We start from the raw sequence: 22,450 nt of genomic DNA on the forward strand, positions 1-22,450 counted from the left end.
ATGGCTCTGCTACCGCAAGCACCACAGACCAGCGGAGCTGGGGAAAGCCTAGTAATGTAGTGGCAGACCACACGCTTACTTTCCTGGCGCTCAGGATTTCTTCGCGATGTTCTGCATAATATCGGGCCACGTTCACAAGCCTCCGGATCTTCATTTCTTCCCCTACGCGAACTCTCGGCTTTCCTCAATCTAAACTCGGGATGTTCTCTTCTGCCACGCTTGGTTTCAGCTTCCCTAGCTCTCGCTTGAGTATTTCGGAAGCAACTAGTCTTCATTTCTCCGGTCAAAACTTGCCGAGCCGCCGCCAGAGGCATCGGCTGCTGTCACGGACACCAGGCGCGTTCGGCGCTAACGCGAGGAAACGCGATCGGCGTCGGCAGCAGCTCTACGCGTCCCACTGCAACGTGCCCCACTCCTCCTCTCCACCTCGCATCCGCTATGCTGCGCCATGCTGTACCGCATTCGGCGGTGGGTTGCCAACCACCTCCTCTACGAGGAGGTGGTTGGCAACCCACCGCCGAATGCGGTACAGCTGCCCCCACCGCAGAGGCCTCCTGTCCCCATCGCCACGGAGCTGCCCGGGATTTCGAAGAGGCGCTCGCCCGCTTGCGCCCTGCAGCAGACGGCCGCCTGCCTCCTGGACGAGACCCTCGGAGACCACCTCCTGGTGTACGTCGACGGTTCGGTGGTACCGGACACCGGCTCTGCCACGGCGGCCTGCACGGCACCAGCCCTGCAGAAGAGCAGGCAGTGTCGACTGCCCAGACACGCCAGCTCGACTGCAGCGGAGGTGGCAGGCCTCCACCTGGCCGTCGACCTACTCTCCGAGGAGCTTCCTGGGGTACCAGCGGCCATCCTCTGCGACTCCAAGGCAGCCCTCCTCGGCCTGCAGAGGCCAGAAAGCGCCAGCCTTGGAGTCGCACTGCTGTCTACCCGGCTGACAGCGCTGCAGGACGCAGGCCACCCGGTGTCCCTGCACTGGATCCCCGCCCACGTAGGGATCCCGGGCAACGAGGCAGCCGACACCCTGGCGAAGGACGCCCACCACACCACTGTGCCCCTCAGTCGGGCCGTGACGGAGGGCGACTTCACAGGACTGAGGCTGCGGCGACACCTGGCGACCCACCACCCAGACAAACGGGTGGCACTGGGATGCCCCCCACGACCACTCCCCCAGCGAGGCCTGGCTCGCAGGGAGACCTCGCTCCTTCTCCGGCTCCGCATCGGCTGCAGCTGGACGGCAGCACGCAGCTACCGACTGGGACGAGCGACGTCCCCGGCCTGCAGCTCCTGCGGGGAGCCGGAGACGATCGAACATCTCCTGCTGGCCTGCCCGGCGTACCTCCAGCAGCGGGGCCCACTCCTGCAGGAGTTCCGCCGCCTGGGCCTCCCCTCTGGCAAGGAGGAAGATCTCCTCTTCCCCGGCCGACACCACCTTTCTGCACTTCGAGGCGTCGTGGAGTTCCTTGACTCGTCAGGGCTCTCCGCACGCCTCTAAGGACATTTCTACAAGCGGGAAGGCCTCACGGCCTCCCACCCCACCCCGGGCCTGACAGGCCTGGCACAACACCCCTGCAGACTCTGCAGCACACCAAGGCCTTCCATCTCGGCCTGATACGTGCCGCCTATGCCTGCCGGTTTTGCTTCGCCCCGCCATGGCGACTCCACTCTATCCCTTCTTTCGCTCCCACTTACCCCTCCCCGTTGGTGCTGAGCCGTGCTCCCTCAAGGGCTGCAGAACCAACCTTTCCCTTTCCCTCAAGAACCACTAATCATGCTATATTTATGCTCTCTTTTCACTCTCCCTCAGCTCCCCCGCCCCCCTCCTGCTCGGCGAAGCTTCGCACAGCTGGTATGGGGTTGCTAGGCAACGCAGTGATGTCATAGCTCGGCGAGGTTTTGCGGCTCGCGGCACAACTTGTCGTTTGTCGGCTTACGTACGTTAAACGTAGGCACGTTTGCGGGACGTTGTGGTGCGCGTACTTTCGAGACCATTTTTCTTTACCGTACGGGAACGCAAACGTAAGGAAGAAGTTATAAAACAGGGCGCCGTCTGGTGCATCGTGCCGAACGTATCCAAGCCAATACAATCCATTAGCAGCCATCCTGTTGTTGCTATGGGGACGCGTCTCGTAAGGCCTACGGGCGCCGGAACCACCGAACGGTGTCAGAAATTGGACGCGCTAGAGAGGGGAGTTTAGAGAAAGCGAAAGCCCATTTCAATCGTTATAGCCCTGACCATTAAAGAGAGCGCAGCCATCACGGGAATTCACGCTGAAACGGGTGCTGTTGGTGCCGCCATGTTCGACAGCGCTATTTCTTAGCGTCCGTATACATTACGAACGTTAAACTGGTCAAATAACGTACGTTATGACAGCGCACGTAATCCAGAGCAACCGAATAACGTTCGCAGCATGCGTAGTGAGGACGACGCTATTTTTTTACGTACGTAATGCGCTTACGTTTGTTTGCAAAACGCTAAACTAAAACTGTCTAATGAGCGAGAGGCCGCACCACGAATTCTTGAGCGGTCCATAATCAGCTGCCTGAGAATAAAAAAATAAAGAATTGTGAAGTTTCACCCGCCAAAACCACTTTCTGATTATGAGGCACGTTTTAGTGGGAGGCCCCGCAATAATTTTGACCATCTCCATTACTGTCTCTACGTAGATCATGAACGAGTTCGAATCTTAAACCGGTATTATGGAACGATTCAGTTTGATCGATTATATTTTTTACCATGCCTTTCTCACGGCCAGCCAATGGCAGTTTGTTTACATCACGAGCGGCAAACACAGCGCGGACAGTTGAAGTCATCAATTCGAAGGTACAAATCACTAGTGTGCACACCCATCTTTAAAATTATTGTCCAGTAAAACACCGCCTAAGGGTTAAGCTCACACAAATTGTCAAGAATAATGCGCAGTACGCATTCTATTGTCATACGTACACCTGCAAAATCCCCAGAGTACGGCGCCTCAGCAGTCATTTTCCTCAAATTTTCTGAATGCACACTTAAATATCACCACCATTTCTCCATTGGTTACAGGCAAACGGACTGACCCAGGCTGCAATGAAGATAATCGACGTAAGTGGCAGGCTCGCGTTTTTGATTAACTGGATGGTGCTTTATTTTTGGTGTTCCTATCGATGATTTTGGATTCAGCGCATTTTCTGCGCATTTTACTCAAGAAGTTCCCACAGAACTCCACCTCGCTCCAACGCTTCAGCTTCGGTTAATTGCGCAACTGTGCCCTTTTATGCTCTCGGAGCATTCGTTCTTATAGGAAGGGCGTTTTTCTCAGCTTCGTTTCCTGTCCTGGCGGATTTTCTTATGTTGAAGATTAAGAAAACTTTGTCACTTTACAGCGCCACAGCACAGGCGCGCACGAATGTGGAGTGATTTCTGAGCCGCGATTACGGGCCATGTTCTCAATAGTTCGGTGCTCGGACGGCCGTTCGAGCGCAGAACGTAAGCACGACTCTCGGATGGGGCGCTGAATGAATAACATAAGAGAACTGAAGGGGGAGAGAACACGCCGCTGTTGGCATTACTTCAGTAACGGTCATATCACTAAACCAGGAAGAGCATACGAGAAATATCTTCAGTTGATTAATTTGTGTGGTGCAGCAGAAGAAGGTACCTTTGCATTTATATGCATATTTAGCTTCTGTATGCTGCAGCAAAGGCTTGCATGAGATGTCCGTGAATACGCACAAAAGCGCTCGCCAAGCGAGATCAGTTGAAGCAGCGCCTCCTCTATTTTATTGCGATAGCAATTATATGGACACTCCAAAGCAGATTTCTGCCGTCGGCGTCGCCGTCGCCGTGAGGTTCCGTATGACGTCAATGGAGATGAAATCGTCGCCGCGCGCCGCCGAACGCTGTATGTGCGAGTGAAAGGGCGCGAGGGACGCGCGCTTTCACGGGGAGTGAACGCACGGCGGAGAACAGACGCGCGTTCTGTGCCGTGCTCCCTTAAGGGCTGCAGAAGTAGGCTCTCTTTCCTCCTTTACAATCACCATACATGTAGAGCAAACGCGCCTTCTTCTGACGCGCGAAAGGCCGTGGGGGGGCAGGGAAGGGAGGCGACGTTTAGCTGCGGCACCAAGTGCCTATTTATATCAGAGGCTCCGGCAACAGTCACCAACGCCGCACGCATTTTGTGAGAAAGCGGGCAAAACGCCGACGGCGTCGAAACAGTGCTGTGTGTTGCCGGTGCTGCTGCATGTCCAAGTTTGTACAGCGGATAAAACTACTATCCTTACTCCGTATAGCTCTCTACTAAGTTGCTATCGCAATTGATGCTTCGCCTTTCGGGTGAAACTGCGACAACTTTTTTCAATGCCAGTGCAATCGCGCGCTTCGCAGTGGGAGCCGCTGGTCCGCCTTAGTTCAGTGAGTTGCCGCGATGTGACGCTACCCAGAGGGTACGACTGCTTGCGTCACGCATGAGTCTGAGCCACTGAGCGCGCGCCGCTGCCGTTCCGGAGGGCATGCGGTAAACGCTTCACGCGTCTGTCAGGATTACTTCCTCCAACTTCCGTTGTGAGGCGCCACCCAGAGGGTACTCTCCCCCACGTCCGTAAGTCAGGCGTGAAAGCTAGCCGACGGGGGAGAGTAGGAAAGGGCGATCGGAGAGGGTGGTGAACCGTTGGTACAGTGCCTAGAATATTCTAGGCACTGTACCGTTGGATCGGCCGCATCTGGCTGGCATTGAAAAAAATAAAGGAGGCGCTGGCAACGCTATTTTCTTCCCCTAGTAACGGTGGGCGCTGGTTGAAGTAATACTTTTTTGTGTGTGGGACCGGCGCTTTCATGTACATACATTTCTGAAAGCCAATTGTCCTTAGCTCTTTCAACGGCTTTGCACTAGACACCTAGGTCACGCCATCTCAAAGGATGTGCAACGTACAGTAGTACTGGGGCACTTGAATGACACTATTACATCTGGAATGAAACTAACAGCGCGGATTAATCGAAAAAAAATATTGCCCCCACCTCCCCGAAGGAAATCGTGAGGAAATGCGAATGCATTTCTTGCGCCGAGAGTACACGGCGTAGTAACTTTAATGGCGTAAATTAATGACGAGACGAGGATTGTACCGTAACCATTATCAGCACCTGTTTGTGTTGTCATTGTACCTGACGGCCATAATCACAGCCTTGTGGTCGCTAAAGTGTACAGTCAAAGGGTCTTTGAGAAGCATGCGCACGTCACAGTTTCGGGTAAAGGCGAGATCAATGCAACTTCCGTGAATGGTAGTCGGACACTTGTCGTACTCGGCGGAGGCACACTGCATAGAGTACTTTGTCCGCATGTACTCCACCAACCACTCGCCGCTCTTTCTCACGTCCACGTTAAAGTCACCAACCAAGACGACGGGGTCAGATACTTTGGAGCGCACACACACACTTTCCATAGCCGCGTCCAGTTGCGCGGCAACGGCGTCACGAGCGAGGTTGGGCGCGAGGTACACGGTCACCACAAAGACTCCGTCTCCGGTGTAGGCAAGGGTGTAGAAGTCTTTGTACGGAGACGTGTCTCGAACGGGTGAGGTGGCAACGGCATGCGATATGAGGTTCCCATACACGTTAGCAACGAGATTAACGCCGCAGTATTCGCCGTCTAGGGATGGTAATATCGATGAACGATTAATCGATTAATCGACTAAAAGTACGCCGCAAAACGATTAATTGTCATCGATGTCTACCTTTAATTTAATCGGTTTAATCGATTAAAGCAGTTCGATTAATCGTTTTCCAGACGGTAACTAAAGTGGCGTGAAAATTTTGAAATCGTACTATAGAATGCGGAGTACGAGCAACGGCAGCGCGGCTGCGAAGACTGAGAGCGACTGTTGACTGTTTTCCCGAGTCCTGCCGAGCTGGCCAAGCGCTTTCCCGCTTTACGCACGCGTCACACAAGGTGCCTGGGGCCGGAGTGACGCCGCCCCAGTGGAGGAAGAAATGAACTAGGAGAGAGCATTACGTGAGGCTGCAAGTCTTGGCAAGCGAACTCACCGTCAAGCCATTTCTTTGGCTTTTTACCTCGCAGTATATATATTCAGCACGTGACCCTGAGAGACAACGTCTTGGCCGATAATGTTTGGTTCGCAGTAGTTTCAAATGGGTGCGCTCCCGTTCAGCTGCGCTATACTGCCCTGCACCCGGCAGCATTAAACCTACCACGCGCTCTGATGTGGCGATCACGTGTTGCGCCGTTACTTCATGTCAGTCGTGCTGCGATGATATCTTCTAATTTCTCCTTCCTCCATGCCCACCCTCCTCAGTAAGTGCCATTTTTAACATGCAGGGTAGGGTGTTCATTTTTAAGTTCTATGGAATTTTTAGAAATCGCCTGTGGCAGGTAGCGTAATTTTTATCATTGAGCTGGGTTATTCGATGAGGTGGACATTAGCACGAGAAATCTAAACACATATTCAACTAATTAACAAAAATCACTAATTAACTTTGGTTTTTACTTTATGACACATATAGCAATTTACGAATTGTAGCCGGTGAGCTTGTGAGGCGTATCCACTTGGAATGAATTTACAGAATGACACCAGCTTGGTGATATGCACCATCGTATACTCGCCGTAAAAATGCACTGTTGTTCCACTTACTTTTATACCAAAATGCATTGAAGTACAAAAGTAACTGCAACGCCCATGTATTTCGTCCCACCCTTTGAGAAATAATATTTCGAAACTGGTGTCATCCTGGAAATTCATTTCAAGTAGGTGCGTCTTGCAAACTCACCGCTACAATTCGTAAATTGCAATATGTGTCGTAAAGTAATTAACTAAGAAGTTCATTAGTCAATTTTTGTTAATTGGTTGAATAAGTCTTTCGATTTCTCGTGCTACTGATGTCCGCCTCTTCGAATAACCCAACTCAACGATAAGAATTATGCTACCTGCAACAGGCGATTTTTAAAAATTCCGTAAAAGTTAAATATTGTCACGTAGTAGTGACGGTGAAGGAAACAGTCGCAAAACTGTGAATGACGAAACGGATGTTTTATTGGGCGAACCTGTGCCCACAAAAGCAAGTTGCACTCGAAGCACAACGATAGCGGCGAACACAGTCGGCGATCGTCGAAATCTGATCAGCGGCGAAACGCGTCGGCTTTTATCCATGAGTCATCGAATGTTCCAGGTTATTCCCTGGTGCCCGCGTGTCTTCCAGAAAGTTCTAGAGAATTTGCGTCGCTCATACAATCAGATTACATAAGCGTCCGTGACAGTAGACAACGGATAGAAGCATCGATAACGTTCGAGAAACTTCCGTCCTGCGCCCTGCGCCGAGTGATAACGTTTAACATTTGTTAGCCGGTGAAAAGCGGTCACCGGGGAAAGATAAACAAGTACACGTGTTAATATGAATACCCTGCCACTAGTCCCTAGTGGCAATTATAGTTGACCTCTAACAAATTAAACATTATTCTTTATCAAAGTTTATACGCTTGTATTTCTTATCCTGGTTTCACCTTTCAAACGTTAAATAGGTAAAATAGGTGAGTAGGTAACTGTGTTTCAGCCTTTTTAAAGCGCCCGAAAAAAAGTCGATTAATCGATTAATCGACGAAAAACCCCGCATCGAAAGCGATTAATCGATTATACGCTAAACCGACGAACGATTAATCGTTAATCGATTAAAAAATTTCATCGACCATCCCTATCGCCGTCCTTGCCGCTTCGAGCAAAGTAGTACTCGTTGACGGCGAGCGAACGGCGAGAGGAGCGGCGAAGCAAGCACCTACCCTCTCCTACACTGTCTCCACACACGCGGGAGCTCCGCCGAGTTCCCGCGATGCGAGCGCCCTCACACGCCAGAGCGCGCTCCTCCTCTCCACTCACTCTCTGCTACTCCGCCCGCACCAGATGCTCCGGTTGCTAGGGGCGAGGTTAAGCGCGCGCGCCCGCAGCTGTTGCTATGGGAGAGGGAGTGAGAGCGGAGAGATAACACCTGCCGGCGCGCGGACACCGACAGACGCCTGACATGCCCCGACTAAGAAATGCATTCGCATTTAAAACACAAGTGAAGGCTGCACAACTGATGGCCCGACCGTCGCGCTTTAATAGGTCAGCACCAAGCATAATCAAAATAACACAGTAGGCTCCAGTGATTTCATCAGCTCTGAACTGTGACAGCACCAGGCCCCAAAAGTGAACGTTGCCATGCTATTTTGGCTTTCCTGCTATTTTCAGAAATAATAGCGCACCACTACGGGGAACAAACAGACTGTCTGTCTGAAAAAACTTTATTTGAAGTGCTCGGAAGAAGTTTGAGGGGGCCACCTCTCACACTCACTAGGTGGGCTCCTCATTACAGGAGCCCATTGGCGACCGCCGCGGCTCATGCTCGGTCGACCTAGAGCCTTCTGACTCGCCACGTCAGAGCAGCCGAGCAGGCCTGCCTCCCAGTCCTCCCAGGTGGGGTTTGGTTTAGGGACGAGGTTCGGGGTTGATTGGCATGCCCACACCATCTGGAAGATGCCCGAAGACTTTTCCGCACAGTGCGAGCATTTTCCTGTACAGGCAGGATCAAAGTGTTTTAAAACTGCCGGGCACAGCAGTGTTTTGATGTAAAGGCGGGGGAGTTTGCGCTCCTCTACCTTTGTGAGGCCCTTACAGAGCTTAGGATAAATTGCGTGGTCGAATCGGCATACTTAAGCATTTTCTCGAAAAGTGAGGGCCGGATTGGTTTCGGAAGGGCCTTCTGAAATGTATCCGAAACGTGCCCGGAGAGAGCGCGCGGGCAGCGGCGTCTGCCGTTTCGTTGCCTTCGAGGCCCATATGAGCAGGAGCCCATACGATCGTTCGAGGCGCGGAGGCTCCGAGGTAGTCACTGTTTTGAAGGATGCGAGACGCAATGAGAGGAATGTACCCCTGTTCAATATTTCTGCAGGCCCCTCTCGAGTCGGTGATGATGACGCGCGAGTCCTGGTCTGCGGCGGCTAGCGCGATGACGACTTCCTCCGCATGTGATATATCTTAAACTCTGAATGTTAGGCCATTCACCGCGACGTTTTGGTGGACGACTGCGGCCGTGTACCACCCCCATGGTGAGGGCCGGAGGCGTCCACGTAGAAGATTCCGTGTTTGTTCCCCATAGTGGCGAGCCAGTGCCTCCGCCCGCGCAGGGCGCCTGCCACTGTGGTCGTCACGTGTCATGTTGGCCGGAACAGGACGCACGTGCAGGGCTTATTTCCAGACTTCGGGGTTGCGTACGCGCTCTTCCGTCAGTGTTGGGTGCTGGATGTGTAGTCGGCGTCCCGGCGGCGTCCTTGAAAGCCTTCTGTATTGATTGGTCAAGTGTGCCTCCCGGAGCCCCGCAAAAGTGTTTACCATCCCCAGGCCTATGAGGCGCTGATTGGCCGCGGTTATCAAGATATCGAGGGCACGCTTGTACATCTTCCTGGGCGTTCTCGTCAAACTTGTGCAAGTCGAGGTAAAGAGTCGAGTGGAAGACTCGACTGGTCACGAATGCTTGCGCCAGCCGCAAGGCCTCTTTGCTCCGTAACCCCCCACCGCTCCCCCCCCCCCCCCCCCTTCGTTTGTTGGAAACCACAAAAAGCTATCGTTTGTTGGGCTGTTTGTTGGGGTGGGAGCGGGCGTAAAGCAGCGCATTAAAGTAAGAATTTGAATGAAATGCCATATTTGTTATACAGTCTTTAAACGGTAATAATACATTTTTTTACATTTCAGAGAACGAGAAGGGCTGTTTAGATAACTAAATTGTGACTTTATGTTCATTGTAATGCACAAAACTTCCTTTCGGTAGGGAGAAGTAGTGTGCTTTGCGGAACTTAAAATAAGTTGAGGTTGCTACACTGTTAAAAGAACAATCTAAGGTGCGGCTCTAACTATGCTGGCGATAGCTGCATGTGCCACGGTGACCGCGCCGCCGACCTCAAGTCATCAGCTGCAGAGCTAGACAATTGCACTCTTAGCAGATAGAAAAATTCGCTTGTGCACTACACTCGTGTGTTCCATTTAACAGTGGACCACACTGTAGGTGGACATATTTTAGAACTCACTGACTGCCCATGCCTAACGGGGCTATAGTTAGCTCGCATGTATAGCTTTATGCAACGATATGTTCGCAGTTTGGCCAAACGTTCATGCTAATTTTTTTCGAGGCCATGAAACGTTGTATAGGGTCGCTTTTGAATATCGTTTAAATCGAACAATGTTGGTCCATCTTGCTTATCATTTTTTTCTTTTTTTTGGTTACTATGGTGAGTTAGCCTGATAAGTGTTTTCTAAACTTGTGTAAAACCGTCATGTTTTCTGCTTTAATTTTCGTCATTCCGTAGGACAACGTCTAAGCAACTATCCGTCCAATGTGTCGGCAGCGCGGTATTTGAGATTATCTTTAAAATAATGTTTCCTTTCACCATTTTGGAAATTCAGTCATATGTAAATTGTTTAACGTGGCAGTCATAAAGCAATTGCTGCGTTGCAAAGGTTTTGCTTTTCACGCTCCATGAGTTGTTCTGCCATACCTACTATTTTATTAAGAAGCGCGCCGTAGTGGAAAACTCCGGATTAATTTTGACCACCTGAAGGATGCGCTCAGCACAGCACGTGAGCGTTCTTGCATTCCACCCTCATATCGAGAGGCGGCCGCCGTGGCCGGTATTGAAACCGTCATAGTTGCTTAGTGGCTTCGCTGCTAAGCTCGAGGTCGTGGGCGCGAGACTAAATACCGACCGCAACATCGCCCAAGGTTAGCAGTATAGAAAACACCATTCTGGCAACTCTGGGATGCTCACCAAAACTAGTTCTTTCATGTGCCCTGAATGGAGGACGAAATTCACTGGTCAAGTCGACAAGTTGATCAGGCGAAGTGAGAATCGCTGTGCATATTTTTTTCGCTGCTGCCCATATGATTAATGATCGACCCGCCTATGCGCATTGCTCTGTTTATGATAGTTTGTTTTAGCCAGGATTGCGTTATCTCGCGAGCGCTCGCATGAATTTACGGGGAGATTGTTAGGGCTCTCAACAATTTCATCTTCGGCGATGCCTTATGGACTTGTGTGCATATGTGCGATCATTTGGATGAATGGTCTTGGTGGTGACGATTGTTGACCCTTTTTGTGTACGTAAATGGTCGATCGTGCGCGATAGGGAATAGGTTATTCGCATTAAGTTGTGTGTGTGTTTATTTGACACAAAATTTAGTTCGCTCCGCAGTCAAGCTTCAGGCCCTTTCTGTTCTCAAACTGCGCAATCTGTTCACATCTGTGCAGCCACTGACTGAAACACGATCTTTCCGTTTTCCTGAACCAGTGAGCTGTTGCCGGTTACAGCTACGGGAAGTCCGTGTGGCAGGTCGAAGGAAGAGATGCAGAATATGCAAAGGCACAAACGGAACCGAAATCCAGTTTTCTCAGACATGCAAAATTTTTAAAATAATCGGTTTAGGTCAGCCTGCCTAGATCATAGCTGGAACCATGCAGTGCTGATGACATGCTGATTGCAAAATTAACTGCACCACCAGTAGTTTAGCAACTGATTTATTCACTTTCTCTTCAGGATAAGCTGCAAGTTTAAACCTTGCGCCCACGTTCATCTCCTGCGTGCACACACGTTGAAATCTGGCGCACGCACGCGCAAGGAGGTGGAGGCGGAAAGACGGGCGAATGCGGCGCGCAGTCACGTGACTTCACTAGGGACATCTCGGCCTCGCAAATCTATAGCGAACCGCACAAGACGAGATCTGGCAACACTGGTGTGTTCTGGTGGGGATTTAGTCGCTCCCAGGTCGCGGCGGCCACATTTAGATGGGGATGAAATGCAAGAACGCCCGTGTACTGTTCATTGGGTGCACGTTAACAAACCCCAAGTGGTCAAAATTTATCCGGAGCCCCCCAATACGGCGTGCCTTATAACGAAGTCGTTGTTCTGGCACGTAAAACCCCAGAATTTAGGTGACCCAGAATTTAGGTGACCCAGGTGACCCCAGAATGTTAAGTGGCCGGGATTGAATCGGCGATCTCGTGGTCAGCAATGCAACGTCATAGCCCCTGAGCTGCTACGGAAGGTGTGTAAATAATTGCTGTCTTGCAATCAGCCTGAGAATTTTCATCATTACGTGAAGCAGCAGGCTGCATTTCTTGGTCTTGGAAATATCTACTATAAGATCGCTTGAACACCACCCGTCGATGCTTTTTAGCATGCCGACGTCGCATTAGATTGCAAAGCCTTACCAATAAACACCTCATGCTTGGAAGAGAAATAGTATGTATGGAAGCACAAGCCTGGAAAATTCAATGTAACAGCCAAGGTGTGTGACCGGGCTTGTGTCTGTCTTATCTGTGAGACTTCCGTCCACTGGTGCAATCTTGTCGAAAATAAATTTAAGGAGGTATTACAGCAAGCAAAACCACAAATCGCCCGGAAAAAATACCGAAATGCTTAGCATCGCCCACCATACCAGATCGGAACGGTTAACTTATTTCGATGCGAACCATGCTGAACCGGGATTGGAGTGGTTCCTTCCTTCTGACACGCTGTCTTCCGATCGAGACACTGTCCTGAACCTGCTAATAACCGTTCCATCGTCTCGCTCCGGTTCAGGTTCAGCTCCAATGGCTGCTTAAATTTCCGTTCGGCTTCAGTTCTGCTGCAAAAAAAAAAAAATAGTTCCGGTCACGGTTCGACGCGCTGCTGCTTGCGCAACTCGCAATATTGGTATTAAGACGTAGACATTGTCACTTATCGTGCTATGCTAACAGCGAAAGCTGCAACGTTTTCTGTCCGTCTCATAATTATAAATTAGAATAGAAATTGCATCAATTCTAATTTTGTATTTCTTATTATTCCGAATCTAGTTGGTTTAATTTTACCCGGTTTTGGGCTGGTATTGGCATGTTCTGGCCTTATTTTGCCCTTGTGTTTTATGAGCGTGACGACATGGCACATGACACATTAGACGCCGACAGCCCGGGCCGCTAAAGTGCTCCGCACTTAAAAAAAAGCACTTCACTGAAGTTTCAGCACGTGTCGAAAAATTTTTGGCAGAGCTGAACAGTGATTTCGGCCATTCGAAGATGCAAAACAGAGCAAACCTGTTACGCGACCCTGTCTCCGCGTCACCAATAAACTGTTTCCACACGGTGCAGCTTAGGCTCGTTAACCTGTAGTATTTTCTGGAGGTAAAAGGGATGCAGCTGCTCCTATTTTTGAGAATCTTGATAAGAAGAAACATGGAAGCATAGTAAACAATGAGTTCACACACGCGCCTCTTTAGAAGCACGTCGGTGAGCAGACGTTCTCATTGATGACTGTGAAGAACATCCCTTCCGACTTGAATGAGCAGCGTATTGAGAACAACAATGAGTGCGATGATGTTAAACATAGGATGTCCTTCCGTAAGCAAAAGATGCAATGCATTCCAGTATAATGTGGCCCGTGTGGCTGTTAAAGAGCCTACTAACAAAAATCTAACTAACGGTGATTTTTTAAATGTAATTTCATTTCTCTTAACCTTATTATTTTATTGCGACAGCAATTATATCGACACTCCAAGCGCATTTTTGCTTTCGCCGCCGCCGCCGTCGTCGCCGTGAGGTTCCGTATAAAGTCCAACGGCGACACAACCGTCGCCGCGCGCCGTACGCCGTGTGTGCGAGTGAAAGCGTGCGAGACTGAGCCGGCAACCGCATCTTAATCTCCCGCATGCGAGATAGGAAGGCGGCCGGAAGCGCGCGGGGTTGGTTCGCGCGCGAGGCACGGGGACAAGGCGACAGAGATGGTGGAGGGGGGGTTGCGTTCTGCTCGGACGGCTGAGCAGAACTGACCTCACGGAGCTGCCACGTTGGCGCCGTATCTTGAAAGCGATCTGCCATGTGGCCGAAGTGTGCGCCCGCGTGGCCCTCTTCTTCAAAGCAATCTGCAATGGGTACTAAGTACATGCGGCGAGTGCCGGTAGCTTCGTATGCGCTGTGCTTTCGACGTTTAGTTGGCGTTGATGAGAGAGCCAGTGCGAAGGTGCGCTGGCGCGCTTTCTCACTCCAGCGTTTTGACCAGTTTCCAGCGGTCATCGAGCGAGGCGTGCTCATGTTTACTTGCGCGCGTGACTACCGTGCTTGTTTATTTAGTTAGTAAGCGAATATTTACACTTTACACGGCCGATAAAACTACCATCCTTACTTCGTACAGCTGTCTACTAATTTTCTATCGCAATCGATGCTTCGCCTTTTGGGCGAAATTGCGACTTTCTTACATTTCAATGAAAAACAACAAATTATTTACCTCGTGATTTCCTCGTGTTCTTCCGACGACGAAGTGTATTCTTAGTAGAATGCTTCTATCTGTGTTGTTTGGTTTCTGACGAAATCTCCGGAATTTCCTGGTGCCTCGGCTACCCGTCTTGTAGCCATGGACGCAGAGCCTTCCAGAGGCCCTCCTGGCCAGAGGTCATCACGGCCGTCCTTCACGAGGAAGAGAGGAAGCATGCTCAGCGACACCGAGGACACTGAGCTATACTCCGTGTCGGGTGATGACTCATCGGATGATAGCTTCATCTCTGTCAGCAGAAAGAGGGCCAAAAGGAGGACTGTTAACGCGAATGCATCAACGCAAGCGAGCACGGCGACTCTGAAGTCAAGTCCTGAACGCTGGCCTCACGCCATCGTGTTCGTGCCCGAGGAAGCTTCAAGCAACCTCCGATTGCTGAACAGGCAAGAACTGTTTTCTTGGAAGGGGTCGCGCCGAATGAAATTAAGGACATTCGGATAAATACGCGCACAAATGTCCTCGCAATCGATGTTTACAACGGGAGTGCGCTCGGAAAACTGCAGCGTAATCTCGGAGCTGGACGCATCAAAGTGCGTTCCTATATCCCGATGGGCGATGCATCTACAGCAGGTGTAATCTATGACATCGATGTAGCCATTCCCAACGCGGACTTCCCTGACCTCGTCAAACCAGCAAGTGAGGGTGTTGTCATCACGCATGTGAGCCGCCTTGGAACTTCGCGCTGCGTCAAACTGATCTTCAAAGGAGGTTGCATACCATCGCACGTCAAAGTCGGACACTTCCGACACCCTGTTCGGCCATTCGTACAAAAGCCTCTTTAATGCCATCAGTGCTTTAGGCTTGGACATGTCAAGGGGGTCTGTCCAAACTCGTTACTGTGTCCCCGGTGTGCTGAGCCTCACGCGGAGGACACTTGCCGGGCTACTGTTCTTAAGTGCTGCAACTGTAATGGTTGTCATGCTGCCTCGTCTAAGGAGTGCCCTCGCATCAAGAAAGAGGTAGCAGTTCTCAAGCAAATGGTTCGGGACAATTCGTCCCACGGGGTAGGCTGCTGAAACGATCCGGCGTCGGCGTCACCGAACCTCCGCAAAAAAGGCAGAGAAACGAAAGGAGAATGGCCGTTCCATTGTAGCACCCACAGTCTCCAGTCAGGCCACAAAGGGGCTGAACAGCACAAGAAAGTCAGCTGAAAGGAACCTTTCTCAAGAAGAATGGCCTGCGCTTTCGAGCCAGCAACTTCCGAAAGAACCACAGACTGTCAAGCCCGCTCGGGAGCCTACTCCTGCCGCTACTCCTACGCACGGCCACGGTTTAGACGAAGCACACGGATTTGGATATAGAGTTGGAGCGGCTTCGTGCACTCCGTCGTCGTGCGGAGCGGCGATACCGGCGTACAAAATCCATCGATGACCTTAGGACAGCCAGACGACTCCAAAAGAAAATTCAACGTCGCATGGATAGATTGGCATCACGACGTTGGACAATGTTTTGCCAGTCACTAGACCCCGGAAGCCACTTTCCCACATCTGGAGAACCGTACGCGGTCTGCGTTCCCTCCCTGAACAACGCTTCCCGTTCAAAGCACTGGCGCTCTTCCAGAGGTGGCTGGATGTTGATGTTGCAGAATACTTTTGTGCAAGGATCGTTCGCCAAGCAACCGGTCCAGGCTCTCCAGTCCCCAGTGACATCCCCGTTTCGCGTGACTGCCGTATGGATCTTCGATCTTCCTTTCACAGTGGAGGAACTTGAAGCGGCTCTTGCTCTATGCAGGCGTTCTTCATCCCCGGGACCAGATGGAATATCCTACCGCGCCTTGAAAAACCTGAGCGAATGCGCACGTAGAGAACTGTTAGATCTCTACGACGTATCCTGGCAAGATGGCACGGTTCCCGAAGAATGGAAGACAAGCCGCTTGGTTGCTCTTCTGAAGCAAGGCAAGTCCCCACTTGAACTCACCTCATACCGCCAAATATCGCTGGCCAGCTGTGTGGGAAAGATAATGGAAAAGATGATCCTTGCCCGCTTGGAGTGGTACCTGGAACACTACAACATGTTCCCAAATTGCATGGCTGGTTTTCGTCGAGAACGCTCATCAATAGATAGTGTTGTTGATCTCGCTACGTATGTCCAACATCAAAAGTCATGCAAAATATTATCTGCAGCTTTGTTCTTGGATGTCAAAGGGGCATACGATAACGTATCTCACGAGGCTATCCTCGATGCTCTTGACATGGTTGGCTTAGGTGGTCGAGTTTTTCAATGCATTTCTCATTACCTTTTATTGCGAGAGCAATTATATGGACACTTCAACCGGATTTCTGCCGTCGCCGTCGTCGTCGCCGTGAGGTTCCGTATAGATTCCAAGGGCGATAAAATCGTCGCCGCGCGCCGTATGCGCGAGTGAAAAGCGCGCGGGGGACGCGCGCTATCACGGAGAGCGAACGCACGGCGGAAAGCAAACGCGACCGTCGCGCGAAAGGCCGTGGGGGTATGGGGGGAGGGAGGCGGGGCGACGCTGTGCTTCGGCACCAAATGCGTATCTTGCAACCGTGCGCAAGGGGAACTGGCCACGCAATCTCCCACGCGAAAGCAAAAAAGCGGGAAGGCAGCGCGGGAGGGAGGGGGGGAGCAGCTTCTACTCTGCCAACAAATACGCTTGCACTGGCTGTGGTGGCGGTCGCCCGCACCGTCTCATATCTCCACATGGCTCTTACCTTTGTGTGCGCTGTGCATTCGCCGATCAGTTTCCGTTGAAGCGATAGACCGCACGATTCTTCGCCCGCTGCGGCCGCTGCGCTTGCTGCCAGCGTTTTGACAGTCGTTGTCTGCGGTCATTCAGTGTGATCTATTCATGTTTGCTTGTGCGCGATGACACCACGCTTGTCAATTCAGTTAGAAAGCGAATGTGTCCAAGTTTATGCAGCCGATAAATCTACTATCCCTACTCCGAAATAGCTCTCTGCTAATGTGCTATCGCAATTGATGCTTCGCCTTTCGTGCGAAACTACGACATTTTTCATGTTTGCTTGTGCGCACTGACACTATGCTTGTTAATTCAGTTAGTAAGCGAATGTGTCCAGCTTCATACAGCCGATAAAACTGCTATCCTTACTCCGCATAGCTCGCTACTAATCTGCTATCGCAATTGATGCTCCGCCTTTCGGGCGAAACTGCGTCTTTTTTTTATCAGATCTTTCTTTTATGAGACCGGCGATGGTCAAACCGTACGACACTACACCTACCGAGGCGTCCCTCAAGGCGGAGTACTAAGCCCCACCCTATTCAACCTCATACTCATTGATCTCGTTGAACATCTGCCAGTAGCGATCAAGATATCAATGCACGCAGACGACATATGTATATGGACTTCAGGTGTGACACGCCCTCAGATACGCGCAAGACTTCAAAGAACTGCTAGACTGACAGCTATACCTCCGCAACCAAGGTCTTGAAATCTCGTCAGACAAATGTGCACTGGTGGCATTCACCCGTAAACCAATGACACCCTATGCCATCTCTATAAATGGCCAGATAATTCCTTATGAGAAGACTCACAGATTTCTTGGCATAATCATTGATAGAGACTTCTCATGGAGCCCGCACGTGACCTACTTGAAACAGCGTTTGACAGCAATCTCCCAGCTTTTTATGTTTCTGGGCGGAAAGACTTGGGGAATGTCAGTACATGCAATGTTGGAATTGCACAGGGCTCTTTTTCTGGGCTTCTTGAGATACAGTTTGCCCGTACTGACCAACACTTGCCAGATAAACCTTCGTGCTCTACAGGCTATTCAAGCTCGGGCTCTAAGGGTTTGTCTTGGTTTGCCGAAATGCACATCAACAGTGGCGACTATACTGCAATCGCCCGGGACCAACCCATACAAACGCACATTGCGGTGGAAGTGTTGAGAGGGCACATTATGCACTTTGCCCGGGCTCGTTCCCATCATCTGGCAACACTACCGTCAGAAAGGCCGCAGGCATCATTTTGCACTATGATTTCGGAGTATTACACTCGCCTTCCATCAAGCTTCTCCCCCGCAACTAAGCCATCGATTCCTCCATGGTGCTTGGATCGACTTGTAGTGCACCTCTCCGTACCAGGAATCAGAAAGAAATCTGAGCTGTCATCACATGCACTTAAACAACTCACTGTGCTCCTTTTGCACAAAAGGTACGCCGACCACGTACACATTTATACTGACGGATCGGCAACTCTCCAGTGTTCCTCTGGAGCTGTGGTATTCCCAGCGAAAGCCGTCACCATCAGTTTCAAGACGTGTCACCCAACGACATCGACGGCTGCGGAACTTGCAGCTCTTCGCACTGCACTTCGTCTCGTTAGCCAAGAACAGCCTCGAAGATGGTCAATATTTAGTGACTCGAAGGCAGCACTGCAGTCTTTGCTATCAGCTCTGCGACGTGGACCACACGCACAACTGGTATTCGAGATTAGAGAACTAATCCATACCTTGACTGAGAAAGGACACGTGACACTTCAGTGGCTTCCATGTCACTGCGGCGTCATAGGAAACGAACGCGCCGATAATGCTGCTCGATCGGCTCTTCAAGGCGACGAAGAGGAACCAATACCGTTATCAAGGACTGATGCCGCTCGAAAACTTCGAATGCTCACCCGGGATATCACGTTCTCCCTGTGGAACGCAGGAAGTTTTCAAAGTAACCGGCTGCACAACTTAGACTCCTCTCTACGCCTTTGCATCCCAGCTGGACTCTGCCGTCGAGAAGCTACCCTACTTTTTCGAATATGGCTAGGAGTGGCCTTTACTAAGTCTTTTGCATTCCTAATTCAATGGGCCGACGACGCCTCATGTGATGACTGTGGTAGCGAGGAGACTCATCAGCACCTTCTCTGTGACTGTCCTCGCTACAATTTACAGAGACGATCGCTCGTACACGCGATAGCGCGTTTTGACCAAAGACCTCTAACAGAGGAACTTACTTTAGAATGCCAACATCACAAGCCATCGCAGCGGAGGGTGACGAGGGCACTGTTGCAGTTTTTAAGGGCAACAGACTTGGACAAGCGGCTGTAGCCCGGGCAGATGTTTATAGTGCTGCAAGTGCTACTGTGCTGTGCCGCCTGCGACCGATTGTGATTGTGTATCTGTGCTCCTTTCTTTCTCTATCTCTACTTTCCTGTCACTTTACCTCCCCCTCCCCTCTCTCCCCAGCGTTGGGTAGCAAACAGGATCTTCCCATCTGGTTAACCTCCCTGCCTTTCCCCTTTCTTCTGTCTCTCTCTCCATTACCCACATATGGTTGTGACTACTATAGAAGCTGGCTAGGAGCTGTGCAGTTCTGCCGTAAATGACTGTCGCATAGAGCATGCATAGAGCATGCATAGAGCATGCATCGAGCAGCTGGAATGACAAGTGTCGTAAAGGTTTCAAAATACCCCCGCTCGCTCTCGGCGTTGCTTATAGATAAGAACGCTGAAACTGCACAATGATCAATCGATACAATTCAAAATGTTTGATTTAGTTTGAAATCATATATAAGATACGCAGAGAGGGGAAGAACGGAATGAAAGGCTGGCAACCTGACATCGTCAGGTTGCCAGCCAGGTGCATGACTCTCTAAGCACCAACACGTACGCGCGCCTATCTTTAGTGCATTGAATGCGAAGAAAATTCGGTGGCAGTAACAACACGTGTCGCCATTTCTGACTCGCAGTGCGCTATTCAAGGGATCATAAAGCATGGCCGTCATGATGTCATCGCCAGTGCTCTGCCACCTATGATGCTGCTGTTCTCAGGCAACGGCGTTCCTGGTAAACGCAGTTCGTCTCTATTCCTAATGTAGCTTTACTTTACAGGGGAAGGGGTGAGCTAGAGAAGCAACACAAAGGGCACAATCATTGGGATGCTTGCGTTGTGCACCCCTTCCTCTTCTATCGTCTTTCGCTACGACCTACGTTTCGATACGGCATACAACCATGCATGCGGTGACGCTGCCGACCGGCTATTATACAGCTTGCTGGGTGTAATGTTCACATGGCAGCCGAAAGCCAGCGTCGCTTTACTGCATCACAGGGTTGCCAGCTTTATGCAAGTCCTCTATATTCTCTGATAGGCATGCATAGTGGCACCTCTTCTTGCATCTGCATTTTCGCTTCCGATCAGCGTTACAGTGCTTAGGACGCCAGAGTTACTTGATTGCTGGTTATCCACGCTACTTTAGCGTTTACAGGAGTAATTGTTAAGACCTTGCTTGCTGGTAATCTTTTTGGGTACATACTTTTCAGCCGCCTTCACTCTTCCCCAAATGGGCGACCTGGCCAACATGAACCTTTGCGGTCCCAACGGGTGCGAGATCGAGAACCATTTCTGTAACGGCACCATCACTATTGGTCTGCCATCCAGTGGTAACCTCGAGAAGGTAGGCAGATCTGCGTGAGTCACTCGCAGCTTTCACATTTTTTGCACATAACCACCGCAAACTTGGTCATACCCATCACTCCCAAACTTTACCACGTAATTCACAAAAATCACTATGATACTCTCGTCTTAGCACTCCTTTAAGCAACGCGTTTCATACATTTCCCTCTACTGAGACTTGTTCTCTCAAACACTACGAACGTTTCTAGGTAATCGATTTGAAGTGAAGAAGACATAGAATTGGCTATCACGTCAGGCGCGCTGCACAGGAGCACGGAAGCATGACACCTGGACGGCTACACTACTTTACAAGTTAGCAGGCACATAACATTTTATCAAAAATTTGGAGGTCGCTTACGCTTCGCCTTTAAGAGTGGAACGCGATAGCATTCAAAGATCCCTGAATGCTTGTCAGGCTTCCCGGAAACTGCTGCTTTCTTTTTTCTCCAACTTCGCCTCTGCGCGCCGCTACCGTTTTACGCTGCCGAGGAGGCGAGCGCCATCTTGCTGGGGTTTTTGCAAGTAACCTACCCAGCGTGCCGCTGTTGGGTCGGTAGAAATGCTGGAATAGGGGTTTGTGTTTGAGTTTCCTCGTAACAGAATTATGTTTTCTCGTACATTGAAATTACATTCCCACGCTATCATCCTCTGTAGGTTGTGGTTAAGTCGTACTTTACAATTTGTCTGACAGATTTTGCTTTGAGAATTTCAGTTTCGTTCAGTAACGCAGCTGCGCCACGCGGAGGGCCTGTGTGGTCGGGGTGGTTCAGAATGATTTTCTGCGCCATGGATGCCGGCGCTCATGCCGACACCGACGCTGAAGCCGGATTTTCTGCGCCACGGGGCCCTTAACGCTGTCGCGTTAATGCTTGTCCGAACAATTAGTTCCCGAAACATTAGTTCCCACTATGACACCCTGCTGCCGCAGATTGTCATAGGAACACTGAAAATGATCACAAATAGGGTTGTAAGTATGCGACATTGAAATGCGCATTAGGCTTGCATGAAGCGAGAGTATAATTTCACAGCATGGACCAGACTGTAAGAAAATATTCATTTAGGATAAGGAGTGTGTGGCAATGAGTAGTTCATTGAACAGGGCTCAAGACTGCAGTTATGTAACTTGGACAAGAAGCTCCGGGTTAACGAGTCATGAAATATTTATAAAAGGAATTTAACGCATCCGAGCTTTGATGGACGAACAAGGGGAGCATACGTATTGCCGAATGCTGCCTAAAGCTACCAAAATCTAAGCCAATGGCAATACAGTCCATTTGGGAGACGTTCACCCGTTTGTGAACGTTACTGTGCGTTTCAGACATACGTATCAGGGACGCGAATTCCCGCGAGAAAAGGAGAAAAGCAAGGGCCAAAAGTATTCATGCGTTCAGTTAGCGCGTCCTTCAATTTATTGCAGTAGTGCTAAGACGCTGAGAATTCAGGATGTGTGCCTTTATGTTGTCGATGGTGTCGCACCATTTTCTATACTGTATTTAAGCGTAATGACACGCTCATTCATTCGTGTTACGACAATTTATATTTTATTCGTTGCAAGGGGCGATCTGACATGAAATGAGAGCGAGTGCTGCCTGACGCCAGGCCAATGCAATCGCAGTGACAATGGCGACAATTATATATATATATATATATATATATATAGTAGTAACTGGATTTTTCAATGGGCCAAGCGTATTTAGGAAAATCAGAAGCACAACTTCGCGGTTATCTAGGGTTTATTATTTTCCCAACAGTTTCGGTCGGTGGACCGA

General features: G+C 50.4%; 1 protein-coding gene across 1 annotated transcript in view; it reads left to right on the forward strand.

The window, feature by feature from the left end:
- The window catches only part of LOC125944607 (uncharacterized), a 44,131-nt gene that overhangs the window by 9,242 nt on the left and 12,439 nt on the right, over positions 1-22,450 (forward strand). The window contains exons 4-6 of the mRNA XM_049665121.1: positions 3,050-3,088; positions 19,978-20,074; positions 20,549-20,682. Of these exons, the coding sequence (XP_049521078.1) occupies positions 3,050-3,088; positions 19,978-20,074; positions 20,549-20,682 (270 nt within the window). The remainder of the gene's footprint in view (positions 1-3,049; positions 3,089-19,977; positions 20,075-20,548; positions 20,683-22,450) is intronic.

Source organism: Dermacentor silvarum, chromosome 4 (genome assembly GCF_013339745.2).
Source record: "Dermacentor silvarum isolate Dsil-2018 chromosome 4, BIME_Dsil_1.4, whole genome shotgun sequence".
Classification (NCBI taxonomy): domain Eukaryota; kingdom Metazoa; phylum Arthropoda; class Arachnida; order Ixodida; family Ixodidae; genus Dermacentor; species Dermacentor silvarum.